Source organism: Leptosomus discolor, chromosome Z (genome assembly GCF_034619465.1).
Source record: "Leptosomus discolor isolate bLepDis1 chromosome Z, bLepDis1.hap2, whole genome shotgun sequence".
NCBI lineage: Eukaryota > Metazoa > Chordata > Aves > Leptosomiformes > Leptosomidae > Leptosomus > Leptosomus discolor.
Genome location: NC_141419.1, coordinates 40,876,993 through 40,895,315, shown reverse-complemented (window position 1 = coordinate 40,895,315; position 18,323 = coordinate 40,876,993). Strand labels below are relative to the sequence as shown.

The 18,323-nt window shown below is 39.3% G+C and overlaps 1 protein-coding gene across 3 annotated transcripts in view; it reads right to left on the bottom strand.

The window, feature by feature from the left end:
- The window catches only part of AOPEP (aminopeptidase O (putative)), a 181,289-nt gene that overhangs the window by 67,789 nt on the left and 95,177 nt on the right, over positions 1–18,323 (bottom strand). For 2 of the 3 annotated variants that reach the window (XM_086479444.1, XM_086479445.1), the window contains exons 11-12: positions 10,829–10,891; positions 10,099–10,182 (exon numbers count right to left, since the gene is read on the bottom strand). The exons of the other annotated variant lie outside the window; for it this stretch is intronic. In XM_086479444.1, coding sequence (XP_086335570.1) covers positions 10,099–10,182; positions 10,829–10,891 — 147 coding nt within the window. The remainder of the gene's footprint in view (positions 1–10,098; positions 10,183–10,828; positions 10,892–18,323) is intronic. 3 annotated transcript variants of the gene reach the window in all.

Here is an 18,323-nt window from a genome sequence, read left to right as displayed (position 1 = left end):
GAACTTTCTTCTATGCCCAAACAGTTCAAGTACAACAATCCAATATAAATTGAAATTTCTGAGTGCTTTCTTTAAAAAAGAAACACAGGCACCCAAGAGAAAGCAAAAAATTGCGAGCATATGGCACTTTGGGAGAGTAAACAATATTGCTTTCAGGCCTAGCCAAGGGATTACTGTTACATGAGGAAATCAAGGTTGACTTTCAAAAATCTAAAAATAATTCTAAGAATGCTTCCTGTCTCAATGCTCTGGACAAGAAAAAACAAATGAAAAGACTTAGTCTCTACACGCCATCTAGGTCATTGGTATTACACAACCTCCCTTTTTAAAAACACTTCAAACAAATTCCTATACAGGATATTCACAGGCCTTAACTGATTAGAAACAAGTGCAAGATACGAAATACACCCTGGAAGTCCAAAATTACTTGGTCCCTGTGTCCCTAACAAACTGTAAGAGAATCTGCTAGTCTGACCAGATACTTTTAAGTAAATATAACTCATTAAATATTTACTTACATGCCACTTTATAGCAGAATGCTAAAGCACTACATAGGGCATTCTCTCAAGCTACTTAATTTCATATGTCTGTCTTACATAGTTGCAAAGCAGCACACACCATTAACATAGGTATACCTCTATAGCAAAGAATTACGTATGCAGTTGTTCTTTATCATAGGTTCCAGTTCTGCACTACCTCCAGCTTAGTAAGACAGAAGCAGACTTGTCCATCATACCTCTTTCTATTCAGTGCAGACACAATACACAGGTACACTGCTGGCTTCTAAACTAAGTATCATGCCTCCAACACCCTATCATACCACGCCTGGGAGTTTTACAATCAAAACTATTTGCGCCAAAGAACCATGATATTAGCAAGCTTTTATTAATTATCCTACTCTCCCTTTGTGTGAAAAGCTACAGGATTGCATACGCTCATTTAGACAGTCGAAAAAGGTAAATAGCTGCCCATTAAAATTATTACGCTTTAAAATACACTCAAAGCTGACACTTATATTTGATACTTATATTCAGAAACCACTAACCATAGCCTTAATTCATTACTAGAAAGTATGTTGTATTACGATATAAATAACGATAAAACAAATCCTCCCATGCTCACCTTCTCAGTTACACTGCTATATGCACTGGGCCTTTCATAGTATTACTGGGGAGATGAAGTCACAGCACTGGCTTCTGTTCCCATCTCTGCTACAGGTTAAAATACACCAACATGTCCATACTTTGGCACATAGAGCACTAACCGCTTAATGGAAATTTGTGTGCCATAATTCTTTGGTATTTATAACACAGAGAGCCCTTAGGTGAAGGTTTGTGTTAGGACACCAAACCTGAAGACTTCGGTCCATTTCCTTGCCCTGCCCAACTTTCTTAGCTATCTTTCTACAAGGTACCTAGCATCTCCATGCCTTGGTTTACAATCTGTAAAGTCAAGATAAACATTCTTATTTCAATTCTGAAGGACAGAGAATTTTAAGACAGATGTTACATGTTTTTGAGGTATCCCACGCAACGGTAATGAGGTCCTCACATAAAAAAATCTACTTTGAAGTCACTCAGTAGAAGACACCGTAAACACAGAGTTGCATTAAATCTGTATTTTCACACTACTAAGGTAGTATGTTCTGAGCTGTCTAGAAACTTAGCTACTTTTACACAACTCAATCCTGCAACTTCAAGCTGCTGTAAAATGCACATTATACACAAAAGCATTTTGCTGTCATGTATGTTTCCTCTCCTGTGTTGATAAACAACCATGGTAGTTTTTCAAGGAAGAGCAAATGTTTAATTCCTTGAAAAATATTACAGATGTTACAAAATAAGAGGGTGTATTAGAACAAGGATATGGTATATTAATTACTTAGAACGGAGAAAGTTTTAAAATGCACCTTCTGTTCACATATCTGCATCTGTAAAACCAGGCAAGCTGAAATCACTCTCCCTGGCTTCCTAGTCTCTTCAAGCAATCACTTCTAAATATGAATGCCTGTGTTGTCTGTGCTCCACTAAAGATAAAATTCAAAACTATTTATTTCCTTCTATTTCTTAATAAGCATTTGAGAACCTAAGAGGCTTACTCAGGGTAACACCTGTTGTCAAAAAACAGGCCATATTTATCAAGCCACAATGGAGGTAAATTTGGGTGATAAACTTAGAATCCCATCTTGTGGGTTTCTCACACTATAAACTGGCACACGCTCAGAAGGGCACCTACTTTTGCTTTAACAAGCAAAAGAACAAGCAAAAGAAGGGAGACAAAATTGCACAACATAGAAGGAAATTAAGCCTAAGACAAATCAATTCTACTTTAATCCTCCCTCAGATACTATCTCTCCCCTACCAATGGTTTCATCTATGCCGTAAGACTAAAAAAAAAAAAAAAAAAAAAAAATCACACCTCATCTCCCTGTAAAAAGTCTGGGCAATTAGAAGTCCTCTTCAATTAGAAAAGTTGTCACCTGGAAAGATCTTGAGGATGAATGACTAAGGCCTGGTTCAGCAAAGCATTTAAATATGTGAGTAGTCTCACCGAATTTGTCAATACAGCCAAAACTCAGAGAAATCTCTCAACTTTAAACAAAAGCAAGACAACCATAGCTACTGCAGAATGAGCACCAAGCTGGTGCATCTTCTCTTTGAAATAAACAGGATCTTGAGCATGGAAACATTTAACACTCTAGCTTTATTTCATCTCCTTTTGCAATGCAGATGAGAGAAGATAAGCAAGACACTCATCAGTCTTCCAAGCTAATTCCTAAGCCCCTTTTTATTCAGGTATTTGTGTTAGGAGTGAAAAAGGAAACCAACTGTAAGGCACATTCATTACATAGGTGTTCACCATATTTGGAGCATGCAACCTGAAGAGTATGTAGGATATAGTTCATAAAACCAAAACATTAAATTCTCTAAGAAGCAAAAGTAATGAAATCCACTTTCTTAAGACCTTGTGTCTCATGACCAAACTGTCTCATAGGTTCAAAGTGTCAACAAAAATGTTTCCTGTGGTTGGGACAGTCATAACATCTCCCCTCTCACGCATCTGTTAGGATTCCCAGAAATGATGGTGCTCACACTTCTGCCTTGCCTTTATGTGGGCTTTCCCCACAGCATCTCTTACTGGAACATGGCAGATTTAGAGCACTAACACATTTCATTGAAAATGCCCAACAGATGCCTAAATCAAAAGCAGAAAAGGGAAAAAGACACATACAGAACACATAATTGCCTAAGCTTCTTTTTCATCAGCAATTTTTCTGGATAAAAAGAAAAGCTTTTCTTGAAAAATTATTGTTAACTAGAACACAGTTATAGCACAGGAGGGCAACAAATTCTTTCAACTTATTTTATTAAGCAAGTTGTCACCAGCAATCATTTGTGAATCAAAACTGTGAAAAATTAAAGTATCAATACCCTGTGTTTCTGCTCAGATATGGAGACTGCCTGGGTCAAGCTCAATGTAGGATAAGAACCTAGCTTTATAGTATAGAGAGAAAAGGAAAATATTTTCTGTTCAGTCATCCATAGTTAAACTGCAGTCCCAATAAACTGACAGATATTAGACAGCTTGTGTCTTACATCTCACCAGATCAAAAATATTTTCTATGTTTATTTAGCATATATATAGATAAATATTTATATAGCATAAATATCCATGCTAATGTTGATATCATAGAATCATTGAATGGTTTGGGTTGGGAGGGACCTCAAAGTCCATCTATTTCCAACCCCCCTGCCATGGGCAGGGACACCTCCCACTAGACCAGGTTGCTCAAGGCTCCATCCAGCCTGGCCTTCAACACTTCCAGGGATGGAGCAGCCACAACTTCCTTAGGCAACTTGTTCCAGTGTCTCACCACCCTCAGGGTGAAGAACTTCTTCCTTGTATCTAGTCTAAACCTGCCTGTCCCAGCTTCCAACCATTACCCTTCTCCCTGTCACTGCAGGCCCTTGTAAAAAGTCCCTCCCCACCTTTCCTGTATGCTCCCTTCAGGTACTGGAAGGCTGCTAGAAGGTCTCCCCAGAGCCTTCTCTTTTCCAGGCTGAACAAGCCCAAATCTCTCAGCCTGTCCTTGTAGGAAAGGTGTTCCGACCCTCTGATCATCTTGGTAGCCCTCCTCTGGACTCACTCCAGCAGCTGCCTGTCTTTCTTGTTTTGGGGGCTCCAGAGCTGTACGCAGCACTGCAGGTGGGGTCTCACCAGGGCAGAGCAGAGGGGCAGAATCACCTCCCTTGACCTGCTGCCCACACTGCTTTTGGTGCGGCCCAGGGTGCGGTTGGCTTTCTGGGCTGCGAGCGCACACTGCTGGGTCATGTCCAGCTTTTCATCCACCAGCACCCCCAAGTCCTTTTCTGCAGGGCTGCTCTCAATCCACTCATCACCCAGCCTGTATCTGTGTTTGGGATTGCCCCAGCCCAGGTGCAGGATGTTACACTTGGCCTTGTTAAACTTCATGAGGTTTGCACAGACCCACCTCGCCAGCCTGTCCAGGTCCCTCTGGATGGCCTCCCTTCCCTCCAGCATTTCAACCACACTGCATAGCTTGGTGTCGGCGGCAAACTTGCTGAGGGCGCACTCTATCCCACTGTCCGTGTTGCCAAAAAGATGTAAAATAGCACCGGTCCCAGCACCGATCCCTGAGGAACACATGCTGGCCTGAGCAATCCTAATTCAGATATGGTCATCTCTGAGTCTGCATGGTGATGAATTGCTTCATTGATCTAAAAGTATGGCCTGAACATGGCCTAAGAGGCACATTCACCCTTTGACAACATAGTAATAATACTCATCTGGGAGACTCGATGTTAAATACGCTATGCAACAACACTTCCTTGCCAAGAGAGATGGGTGCTATAAAACGGGAAACTAAGATCCTGACACAACACTACTGCAAACGAGATACAGCTGATACTGGGGTCAGAACTGGACTAATTTTTAAAAAAATTATTATTATGGCTAAGCCAAAAATTCCACTCAAATTTTTACATTTTTTTTTACATGCAGATAGAGTATTTTCTTGTTCTATTAAATGTTTCTTAAGTGAACTTTGAAGCGGCACTATCCTAAAAATCATAGTTGTTTGGAGCTGTACAATTACAATTTCCAAACAATCCATAAATACAGGTATTTTTACAGGGATGGAAAACTAAATACTGAAAATGTTTAGTTTTAATGGCCTGAAATTATATTCACATGTATTCAGGGGAAAAGTTATTTTAAAATAACAGGCTCTATTTCTTGGATAGCTTAACAACATTTGCTGCAATTCAGCTCTTGCACATGAAGTGGGTATAAAATTTTCCATACGAACCCCTGTTTGCCCATGGAATTAAATGTTATCTGTAATCAGTGATGGCCTGCAAATACATTTACAGGGTCCCTAGAAAGTTCTGTGAGATTAAAAGGATCTGGAAAGGTATGGTACAGCAAATGACCCTGCTGAAGACTCTCTGAAGAATGCTTTAGGACTTCTTACCGTGTTTCTTTTAGCTGTTAAGCACTATACAGTGCACATTGAGAGATGTTTTTCAGATTTGATTTATCAGTTTGGTGGATTCAAGAAAAACATTCATTTTGAGAAACAAAAAATACATGGTATTTAGAAGTTTTAAAGCAATGTTAACACATTACATGGTAGTATTCTTTTATCTGAATTAGCAGAAGCACGTCATCCTGAACAAATTCCCTAGTTAAATAAAAGCTCTCTTTTACTGCATCACGTTTTCTTCTCCCTACATATTTTTGCTAAGACTTCAAAACATTTTCTACTTGAAGTAAAACACAACTCATTTTAATCAATTACAAGATTTGTTTCTTGTGTTTTAGTTACACTGGTGTATTCGTTGTTAAAGGACAAAAGAGTTACAGCATTTAGCATTAGTCATACATATCACAACTGTTTTAATTTTTTAATTTTTTTATTAGAAACTTAACAGCTATTTTAACAAAGTAATTTTTGCTCAGTTAACAGAGCTTAAATACTGACAATTGTAAATCTCTGGAGTGAGAAGAATGATCAATAGCAACAACCAATAGGAAAAACACAATCACATTTTTTGTAAACTAGCAGAAAAACTTTAAACACATGAAAAATTACTTCCAAGAAAGCAGCAGAAATGATTCTGGAAAAGTCGAATTATTCCTCAAAGTTTCAGTACAGAATCAAACTAAAACTGAAACAAATGCAATTTTGGTAATTCACACAAATCATCATCCTTATCTAGCATATATAAATACGCACATATTTCAGTGCTCTAACTACTGTGTACTCTTGGTATCTCATCCTATGACACTTTTTCTACCACTGAAACACTTTCAAAGCAGCTTTTATGTTTTAACACTGAACTTTATGTAAAAGTGAATTTGTCTCCTAATAAAAAGATACGTTTCCCCTCAGATTCCACAGTGGATACAGATCACAAGCTACAATTCCACTAGCCTGATTGAAAGATTGTTTTCTTCTGCCTAACACTCAGCACTGGCATGGATAATGGAGTCTTTTTTCAAGCAGGCACAGTCCAGTATAACAACAAAAATAATAACAACACTTAGCATTTCTATCACCCTTTTCATAATAAAATAACACTAATGTTAACCAAACAATTCTCTCCAAGCTCTGTTCTACCTTCTCTATTTTCCTCACATAAACAACATTCTGTATTGATATGCATACTGATTGCTAGATGTGCTGACCAGCTAAATGACAAGATGAAGACAGGGTAACAAGGAGTAAGGAATGTATAAGAATAGGAAAGACGTCAAAAGCAGAAATGCAAGGGGTGAGTGTGTTCAAATTTGTGTATGTGCACACATGCATGTCGCAAGTAGCGTATCACCGGAGAACTACAAGCAGTAAAACAAGGTGAGCAAAAGATCACTTACGAAACACAAAAAGCGACTGAAAGTAAATAGAAAGTAAAGAACAGTACTGAAGGTTACCGAAGGCTGAGAGAAAGAAAAGAAGTGTGAAAAAGAAGCAGGAAAGGGAAGATTGTAATAAAATTGCTAAGAGAAAATAAAATACTTCAGAGATAGAGCAGCAAGAACTTTTGAAGAAAAAAAAGATAAAAATTAAACAAAAAAAAAAAGCCAAAAAAAGGGTGGGCAGAGCATGGAAAAGAGAGAACAGCAAAAGAAGAACAACCCTTAGTTACTTGATGAGAAAGTCTGTCTCACTCATGGAATGTGTTACACTGCTGTAATCCACTGCGTACAAGTCCACACTGGAGAGCAGCACCACACCTTTCTATGCAAGCTTCCCCACTGGTTCATATGCCCCTTAAGCGCAGTTAACGCTACCAGTTACACAGTTCTTATCCAGCACATGGTATCTTCGAGTGTTCTTTAAATACATATAGGCGTACGTGAAGTCAGCGCCTACAAAAACTTAACTGTTTAGAAGGCAACTTTTTTCAAGAAGCAATTCCCCGGCAGTTGTCATCAACCTTTCCTCCACAATTCTGTTTCACTTATTCCATACAGAGTTATCTCTCTGTCCTAGACTTTGTACTTGGATGCAGAAGCAGTTGCTTTGATTTGGCGGTGTCTCAGTATAGCAAAGTCATCCATCTTGTATTAGAAATAGGACTTCCTATCACAAAGAAAAAAAACGATAGAGGAAAATCGGACAGCACAGGCACATGAAAGTTTAGAAGCTACATTTAATAAGTTAGTGCTTGTTTTGAAAGGATAAGCAAGATCAAAGCAAAGCTCAGTTTTCTAGATGTAGCAAAATACATCAGTAGCCTTATTTCAATTTTTGATATAAGCTCGTACCAGCTCTCTGACTTTTCTGTTTACTTACTGCTCTGCTTCTCACCTCTCTCTTCGCACTCCATGGTTTTATTCCTACCTCTGCCGCTTTCTTCAAGGGTGCCTTACTTTTCCATTATGTGCTTTTTTCTTTCTTGTTCTCTTGTTTATGCCCAAAGAAGTACTTAAACTGCTGTATGATGCCATTTCAGCTACAAGCCAGTATGAACACAGCTAAAAATGAAGAATTCTAGTGGAACAGAGGTTAGCACCATCCACACTGACTGGCCACCACACTCACTGGTAAGTCTATGTTGGAAACCTAATTGTAATCAACTCTGAAACCGAGTAATACAGTAAAGCTGTGCCAGCACCAGGGAGGTCCCTTGCCCTTTTTCTCTTCTCTCATCCATAACTGCGTTGGAAAAGTGACCACTGCAATGACCGAACTTCTACATTATACAAAGAATCCCATTCTCGGTGCCCAGTCAACGGTTTCACTACCAAACGAAAGGTTATTGTTACACCTTCTCCTTCCCATGGGGTTAAGTACTCTGCTGATGCAGTGCTGTGAATCTGCACTGAATCTCCAAAAATAATTAATAGTTATGGATATTAGAAGACAATGTGTATTCTTGCCTTCAATTTTAGTTCACATTTCTGCTCATAGACCTTACTGAAGAATTACTGTTCAAAAACCCAGTGAGTACATATTAGGTTTTGCATTTCTAACATGGCAAGTCTAAATGCTGAAGTTCTCTCTCACAAACCTTGGAGCAGTAGGAGGAGAACACCACCCCACCCCACGCCCAGCAATGTAATTTTATCAGTATAAAGGGGTTTGGCACTGAGGAAACTTTCTCCTATAAAAAGAGATGAGGAGGGGTGTAACAGCATAAGGTATCTTTAAGCCTACCATTAAGATGTAGCAGGGGACCTATTTGCACCATTTAAAAACTAATTCAAAATGTACGCAGACTGTAACTTGTACTAGGGCTATTTGTACCATCAATACATTTTGCTCACAAATTCAGACCATGACACATTTTTTAACGTAAAAAATTCTTCATCTTAAAAAGATTGTAAATACAAATGCTACACATATATGCAAATAAACACTCACATACGGAAATATAAACAGAAATGGAATTATTTGGTGTACAGTCCATGCTATCTCTGTTTAGATCATGTCATTCTAAATTAAAACAAAACAGAACACCCTTCCTAAATGATGTATTCCAGTTACAAAATAAATGAAGCAGTGAATTAAAGGATGCTATCTGGTGTTTTTTTAACTCACCATGGAACTGGTAAATCACCCCCACGCAACACTGCACTTTGTGGACATTTGTCATATACTGCAATGCCCATACTAAGGCAACACATCCCAGGAGCTGGCACCCATGCTATCAGCAAGAATTTGGCTACAGAAACAGCAATGATTCATCATGCATTCTAGAAGCACTGTTGAAACAGCAAAACAACACACTGCTATTTTAATCCTGTAAGGGTAACAAGCATTTAAAAAATAATGATAAATTTGTTTGTAAAAGTAAAGTAAGCAAAACACCCACAGTTATAATAATGCATTTGAAACTGCATCTTTATTCACTTTTTTTTTTCTTCAGAGGACAGAAAATAGCTATTTAGTAAAAACGTCAGCTAATTACTTACCTCTGTGATTTAAATGGTCAACAACATTATAGAATGTTTCACAATAGCTAAATCAAAAATCACTGGTTCAAAAATAGTCTAATTTAGATGGCATTCAGTTTTTTAAATCCTCTGTACTAATTTTAAAAATAATAATAATAATCTAGACACATTTTCATTAATTGAAATCTATATTGCAAGTAGGGGATTTTCAAATTCACCCTCTGAACGAAGAGCCAACAGCATAGTCAAACAACATTTTTTTTCAATGTACGTATCACATCTGTTATTATCCCAATATGTACCATGAAAAATGTTTTTCGGCTACTAGTATCTAAAAATTTGCTATAGTGGTACAGCTCCTGTCAAAAGCTCTCAAGTGCTATTGATTTCTTTGATGAAAGCACTCTCCTCTTTCTTCCTCAGAATGTTCCAGTTAAATACAAATATAAGGAACTTTTGTCTACTAAATTACATACATCTGAAAAGATTATTAATTTCTTTCCATACCAATTACACAGTGACACTAAAACTTTACTAGTAACACCCTTTTACTATCACCTTGTCAAAGATGCTAAATAACATCTCTATAGAGTTTAAGAGAGCATCATTGGAAAGCATTTTGGACCTGCTGCCCTTTGTCCCATTACCCAAACACACACCATGAACCCTTACCTTTTGGAAAACAACTTCATCCTGCTTCCTTTTCTTTTTGCCGCTTTTTCTGATCCTCTGGTTTGTCTGAATCCATTTTGCGACCTGGAGTTCAAAACCACAGTGCTTTTTTTAGGAAGAAGATGCGACCTGAGTGCAGCTATTCAGCATTAGTAAGAAGCTATAAACAGACTCAAGACAATTTTTTTCCATTGCTTCACTGGAAAGAGGAAAAGTACTTTTCCCATCTAGAATGACATGGTCTTAGGTAGTATGGTTAGTTACTTGTGCATGGTCAAAGCATGAGGTGGTGGTGTTCCTCTTAAAGCTTTCAGTGTATGGAGTTTTTGCACAAAGAACTTGTTTGATGCCAGATCAGGTTGCCAAATGGAAAGTTATCATTGCAGTGTGCAAAAATCCTGGGGAAAAATCTCTGTGCTTTGTCTCTTAAACCATCTGTTTCAAGTAAGACGCTTATTTCCAGCTGCCCACTCGAATGTTGTTCCAGACTACCAACGCCAAATTTAGACGGTGGGGTTGTTATTATTTAATAAAGTAATGACACTCATTTTTTCCCCCCATACAAATATTAAAACACCTATACGAAAGCAATTTTTTTTAAAAAAAAAAAAGCAAAAGCGTGGCGGGGGTGGGGAGGGGGTGTCAGGTGGAAGGCTCAAGGATCAGATTTGCAGAGAGAGAAGCGGGGGGGGGGGGGCAAGGCAACAGCTGCGAAAGGTTTCCTCCTCACCTCGCCGCTCACTTGCTGGACGAGCTGACACTCCTTCCAAGTCTCACCCTCCTCCAGCAAAGGCTACACGGGGGAGAAAGCGCACGCTGAGGCGGGCTCGGAGTATCCCCGGGGAGCGGAATGGCCCCGGGAAGCCCGGTCGGTCAGTCCGTCCGTCCGTCCGCGCGGGCCGACCTCAGGGTCTCCCAGAGCCCCGCCCCGCCCCGCCCCGCCCCGTTCCGTCCCGCCACCGCCTCCCGCCCACCGCAGCCCTCGGTAGGAAATGAAACACCTCCGCGGGGTCCCCCGCCCCCGTGCCCCGGCCCCGGCAACCCCGCGGAGAGGAGGAACCTGCCTTAAAGACGTAAGGGCCGCCCGGCTCCGGGGGCAGCCCCGCCGGGGTTGCCGCGCCTCCCCCGGCCCGGTCGGAGCGGTGCCTCGCCTGGCAGCCCCCGCGGTCGGCACCGGCGGCAGGCGCGGGGCGGCTCGGCTCGGTTCTCCGCGCCCCGGAGGAGCGCGGCCCGGCCCGGTTCTCCGCGCCCCGGAGGAGCGCGGCCCGGCCCGGCCCGGCCCGGCCCAGCCCAGCCGCGGGGGACCCGCCGGTGGTGCTGCCGCCGAGCCGTGCTCCCCCTGGCCGACGGGAGAACCCCCCCCGTGAGCTCCGCAGGCACGGTCGTCACGGGTTCACAGTCGCGTTTTTAGAGAGACGCTCTCCCGTCAAGTCCCCTCCTATGAAAGCCGCCTTCCTGTTAACCCTCCTGTGAAGGCCCCCTGTCACAGGTCTCCACAGACAGAGGAACGGCCTAATGGGGCTAGTTCAACAGTGAGAGTGTCGCCACCATGACGTGCTTCAAGATTTCCCCCAGTGTTTGCTTGACATCTAAAGAATCCAACTATTAAATTATCTTCGAGGGTCTGAAATGCATCTTAAAAGCAAGAACCAAAGCAGCGTTTCATGCATACTGCAGCACAGCAAGCCCTTTACTGAGGCCTTAGTTAAAAGCTTTATTCAGTAAGAGACTGCATGCAGGTGATTAAATTTAGGCATGGGACTTCAACAGATGCTTCTGTGTCCTTTGAAGGACATTCTTGTGTCTCTCCACCATGATGGGAGAGACCCAAGTAATGCCAGCCATGCAAAATCTGAATACTGAAGTTCCTAATTTAGGATTTTGTTAAGTGGTATGTGTTTAGCATTTAAAAAGAGAGACAATAAGGATAGACTGCATCACGCTTGGTATAGTTAAAATGATGTTAGTAAGGTAATTTCACTATTTTAAAAATAATTCATACTCTGTGCTATACATGACAATTCCCTGAAAGCTACAAAAGAAAATCTATGCTTTTTTAAAAGAATAAGGCTCATTAAAGCATGTATTTGAGGAAACCTTCCCATATATAGAATTAGATGGACTTTGCAAACAGATTTAAGTAAATAAAGGTAGGTCCAATTGGTGTGCACTAAGTCTTGACAGTATCCCTTTAACTTTTATCACTTAAAGAAAGGAAAAACCCTCTCTCCTACCCTTTTTGTTTTACTGCCACAACATCCTTCTTTCAAGATCAAAAGCTTTAGATCAAAGCAAAGATCAAACTCCATGCTTTAAACAGAAGCAACTTCACTATGAAGCATTACACAAAGAACTTTTTAATAGAGATATCACAGTAGAAAATCTTACTATAGATTTTTATTTCAGACTCCTAACAGATCTACTTGAAACTGGTATCAGCAATATATTTTTATTTTGCAAAGCCACAACAGATTTTCTGCTAAATGGGAATTCTGGAAGCTCCTATAAATGGACTCTTGAACTGTGTGCATTTGAATGAAGAAAGAAGAACAGAGCATCGTTCAAAAAGAACGATCAAGAATATGAACAAAAATTACATTAGTGGCAAACCCAAATTAATGCAACTACCTAACAATATTCCCTCAGATCAGTTAACAGATTAGATTGTGCATTTTCACAGAAGATGTTACAGGAAACACTGTGTCACGGCAACAATGAATGATTTAGACTTTAAAGAATTACACTTCCTCTCCTGTCAGATGTTTGGAGAAAATTAGGGAAAAGAAGTAACACCTTTTCAGACCTGCAGACCCTGAGGCTGATTTGGTTGAAAATACCTGAGCACACAAACACACTGTGTGTTAGAACTTGGAGGTGGCTCCTGTTTTTCTGTTAGTAGCTGCACAGCAGTGAAGGAAACACAACAGGAATTGTTACTAACTTTTATAATGGTAATATACTGTGTGGAGCCAACATCTGGGGTTCCCTGGTGGTGGCTGCTGGGCACGTCATGACTTGAACACTGATCTACTCTAAGATGACTGCACTGCAGCATGTAAGAGCCAACATACCCGTACAGAAAGCCTGCAGAGGAAAGAAAGCACTGAGAGAAACAGGGTGGGCCTAACAAGCGGTGGTCACAGCACCAGCTGTGCACTCAACCGTTAACTCCACTTATTGATGCTTCAATAAGATTTAGCTCATGATCAGGTGGAAATTTTGCTGTGAAAATTGGACGCGGTAGGCAGAGCAGAGAGAGCGGGAAGAGGAAAAAAAAGGAGGGGAGGAGGGAGAGAAGAAAAGATGTCTTTAAGAACATTTTGTCTCCTACTGTGTTCTTCCATACTCCACAAGGAAGGAGCTTGTTTACACTAGATAAAAGGGTGATGGAACACCCAACTTAAAGGGAGAATGACTGCATCACCCTCCATCAACAGCCCTGTTTGCTGTCCATATGACACTGACTTTCATACTTGAATCCTCTCACAACAGCAATTAAGGTATTAGACCATCCTCCATGTCCTTCTTTACTTGGGAAGACTTTCTGAGACTGCTAATGGAGCTGTCCTACATAACATGCATTTATACATGTCAAAACATGCTTAATCCTTCATTCATGCAGCAGCAGGATTAAATATAACTGAGTTTTGAAACGAGGACGAGGTAGCAGAAGAGACCTGGCTTCCAATCTTTTGCAAAAGGTTCAGAAAATGAAAATACAGAAAAGTTATCCAGTAGCTCACTAGATGATTAATATTGCCTTGAAACATTGGACTATATTTCTCAAAGGCAAAAACTGCAAGGATTTTAAAACACTACTGTTACCAGAATTTGGCAGAGAGACCACAGAGGCAGTGGGCTACAACTGAAAATGGCAAGATGGGGTGCATTTGCATTGCAAGAAGCAGTATATCAGCAGCAGATTAAAAATACTGAAAAAGAAATCCAGCCCAGAATGTGCCTCTGTAAGAACAGCAAGTGCTCCAACTGATTTTGTGCAGTTTTCATAGGGACAGCTTTATTCACTGAAATGGAAAATCAAATTGTTCTGACATTATCTGTATTTTAGAAAAGATGGTAATTTATATTGATACCATAAATCCGAATGTTCTAATGCCTCCAAGAGTCTCTGTGGTTGTGTAAACACACTCTTTGCAGATCAGCATGCTGTGTCTGATATTCTTGAATGTAACACCCCTACAGAGACATTATAGTTCAAGTCAAACTTGCCCTTCCTGAAAATATCTCTACCTCCAAGAGGAAAAAAAACCTGTCAAAACAGTAATTTTGAGAATGTACTTTCAGTACACTGCAATGTGACTTTCACATACTGTGGCAGGAATATTTTTTTTTTCAAAGGGTAATGCAAATATATCCTTCATATCCACATTAGAAACCCTGCTTGGTGGAGGAAGTTTCTAGGTAAAGATGAATCACTGTACTGACCTACGTAGTTCAAGATCAGATTCATAATCTGATAAAGAAAGTATCTCTGACCACAGAATCTGTAAATAATATGCTTATTACTGATTATTAAATAATAGTATGTAACATATAATTATATATTATTTATATATCATAGTGTATTATATTATTTATATTATAATAATATTTTTGGAGTATGCAAAAATGCTCAGTTTTTTCCTCTCCTGATTTCACCAGGAGCTCATACTACTATACAGGTGCCTCTCTGGAGTGATTGGAAAAGTATATTATTGGTTTTATATTTAGGCCTTTCTGCTTGAGAAGTATTCCCATGTGCTGTGAACTTTCAACACAGTCCAGCCCTTTCCTTTACAAGTAGTAAGATAATATTTTAAAGATAGAACACTTTTTAATATAGTCATGTATGGAAATAAGACCTCAGATTTCACGATGGCCCTGCACTCTTGTCAATTTAAAAGTAATTTGAAATCAGACATTTTGAACCCAGAGTACAAAGACTAGGGCTCAAGATTCTTTGATGTAAGAGAATCCTCTTTCACTCCATCCATCACCGAGACCTTGGTAGGCAGTGGATAGTTGCTGGCTGGCCAAACTATGCAGGACTTTGAAAGCCCTTTGTTGTTGGTTTTTGTTTTGGTTTGGGTTTTTTTGTTTGTTTGGTTTTTTTTTGTTGGGGGTTTTGCTGTGAGTTTGGTGGGTTTTGTTGTTGTTGTTGTTTGTGGGTTGTTTTGTTTTTTTGTTTTTTTTTTTAGGTTTGTTTTTTTTTTTAATTACAGAGGAAAAGAAAGAAAAACATATCTGAACATGGATGCTGGACAGTCCTGCACCACTGATGTGACAAGCAGTGTTTTTCTTCCTTTTCCAGTACAAAGAGACAGTACAAAGAAAATGAGACAGACTATTTCTTGTTGAAGACATAAAATACATCTTTTAGAGGTACTGACCTCTGAGCCTTAGTGAACCCTCAAAGCAATTAAAAATCCCTCCAACAGCTCTAGTACAAGAAAAATATTCAAGGCAAAAGTCCATTAGCCCTCTGGCCATGAAATATTGTTAGCCCATATGCTAAGGATAATAACCATAATCTGAACCATAACCTTTACTGCTCGTTTTTTTATTAACTAATACCTTTGTACACCAACAGACTTTTCAAACCTATCTTTCTCCAGACATCTTCATTTTGGCATTTAGATTTCACTGTGGGCTTAGAAGGGAGTAGACAGAATATTTAAAGCATCCTGGAAAAACACCCCATTCTTATGGAGATGGAATGAGTTGCAGAAGAATCACTTATTTCCTCCATGATTAAACAGAAGGTGATCATCACCTACATCTTTGGTCTGACTGTGAAGCACTGCTAAATGAAAAGGGGATGACTGAAGGTGATTTAAACTGGGAAAGATCTTGACATTGCTTATATCAGCTTCTGTGGAAGACCACAAACTGATGGAGATGGAATGAAGACCATTACACAAATTACCATCTGCTCTCTAGAAGTACTTCAGCAGCTCAGTGTTTTTGCAGAATGTGTGAAAAAAACATTAGGCTCAAAAGCAAGAGCTTCCATCTCCAGCTGTAGCCAGCTGGGAATACAACGGCAGGATGTGAACCCTCAGGACCACTTTGAGTTTCTGACTTGACCACTGCATGAATCAGGAGGTCACAGGATTTTGGGTGGGCATTACAGAGGGCTACATGGACTTCAGATACACGGTATGTGCTTATAGACATGCATGAAATACATCTTTCCCATATATTCATTCCTTCCAATCACAAACATGTCTTTCTAAAAGCCTAGAAAACAGGGAAATTTTCCAGGCTGTAAAATGTGTGTTTCTTTTAAAAACCCTAGACCACTGGGGAGGGAAGGTGGCAACATGTTTCTGTCACATAAAAATTTTTACTTAGCTTCGTTCCCAACTCTTTATCCTCCTGCACCAAAAAGATCTCAAATATTATTTCCTAAAGTAGCATTTGACTCCTCATTATTTCATATCCTATATCCAATGCACTAAAACTACTTATAAGGGACTCCAAACTGGAGAGATTTCAGCCATTTTGAAGGCTGAAATTAATTAATATAGAAAATCTGTTTTCTTGCAAGGTAGCACAAAAAATATTTTAAACCTCTATGGATTTTCCATTGGGTAAAGAAAACAATGGGCAGGCTAAAAATTAATTGGTTGCTAACTTCTATGCTTTTCTTCGGATGATTTTACAAGCAAAGAATTAAAATCAATGTTTACTGCTATGCAAGCCCAGCTGTGCCCTTATTAGGCAAGTCTCAGTTCAATATTTCTGTGTAAAAGAGGACCTGTCGCCCCTCTCTTTGCTATGTTTCCACCCCCTGCACATGTAGGTGGGAGCGTGGGAGCTTGGGAATGTGAACTTGATCCAGCATTGATCAGCCAGGCAGCAAACTGTTATTGTTCTTTAGATACCAAACATAACTCCTTTCTAGTAGGGATAAACTCAGTCATTCTGCACATAACACAGCTTTAGTGTTCAGCAATGCAATTAATAGGAAATGGGAATGAGAATGACTGTTTGAGATTTATTAAACCTAAAAAAGATTCTAATGAACAAACGCGTGGAATCCAGTCCACAGTTATTTCAGAAATTGAACGTTTGTTTCAAATGCACTTCAACTTCTTGAACAAGCTGTTACTCGTGCTGATTTACAATACTACTACTACTGTACCTCTGAGATGAACACTGAAAGGTAACCTGAAGAAAACCAGAAAGACATTTGTGAAAATCTGGCTTTTGACTGGAAAGGCAAGCCAATGTGTTAGCAGGTCATTAAACTAAATCCAGTGAGGTATCCTCCTGAGCCTTAATGCAGACTCAGTCCCAGCTGCAATTTGAAAAGCATTTTTTTCTTAATTATTCAATTGATGGCTGAATTAAGACTCCTGAAATGCTGTTTTAAACTTCACTTTTAGAAATTAGAACAACAGAGGCACTGAAATGTTATGGCCAATACTTTCAAATCTAACGTTTAAAAATTAACATCCACATTCAACCTAGACACCAAGTTATTCAGTGCTACGTGGGTGTCTAACCTGAGGCAGCATGTTTTCCAATTTTAGAATGTGATTACACAATAATTCTTAACAATGCTATTCTCATCTTGAATGTCTGTGTTCTTCTCCTAAAATTAGCAATCACATGCAATGCAGAAGAAACTTACCCCAAACTATAACAATAGTCTGAGCTATGCCTGAACTTGAAGAGCTCTGAAATAAATTTGGGTCCTTACTGACATTTAATGAGGTATTATTTTATATAAGCAATTTTCTTGAATTTTTGAACTATTCAACGAACAAATACATACCACTGTTGTGTCTCGTTTAGCAGTAATCTTATGTACAATTTATAGGAATGGATAAATAAATTACAAGGCCATTTTATGCCAATAACCTTCACAGGATCTATTTAAATAATAATAGACCTTACAACTTATTTGATAGTTTGCTACAAAGAAAATATCAAATTCTTTGTATACCATGGTCTATCTAGTCTTTATCTAAAACAGCTTTCAAAGAGTTAACAACACAGAGAGAAAGTCTGTTTGTGCAATCTGTCTTGATTTGTTTCTCTTCATGATTCATCTGACATTTATGCATACTACAGTACTATACACATTGCTTGATTTATATTTTCCAAAATCCCATCTTCTTTTCTAAAATAATGGGATGCAATGCTGACAGTACAACTGCTAATTTAGGAAAAAAACACAGCACTAATGATTTGTGAAATAAGAAAAAAAAAATTTT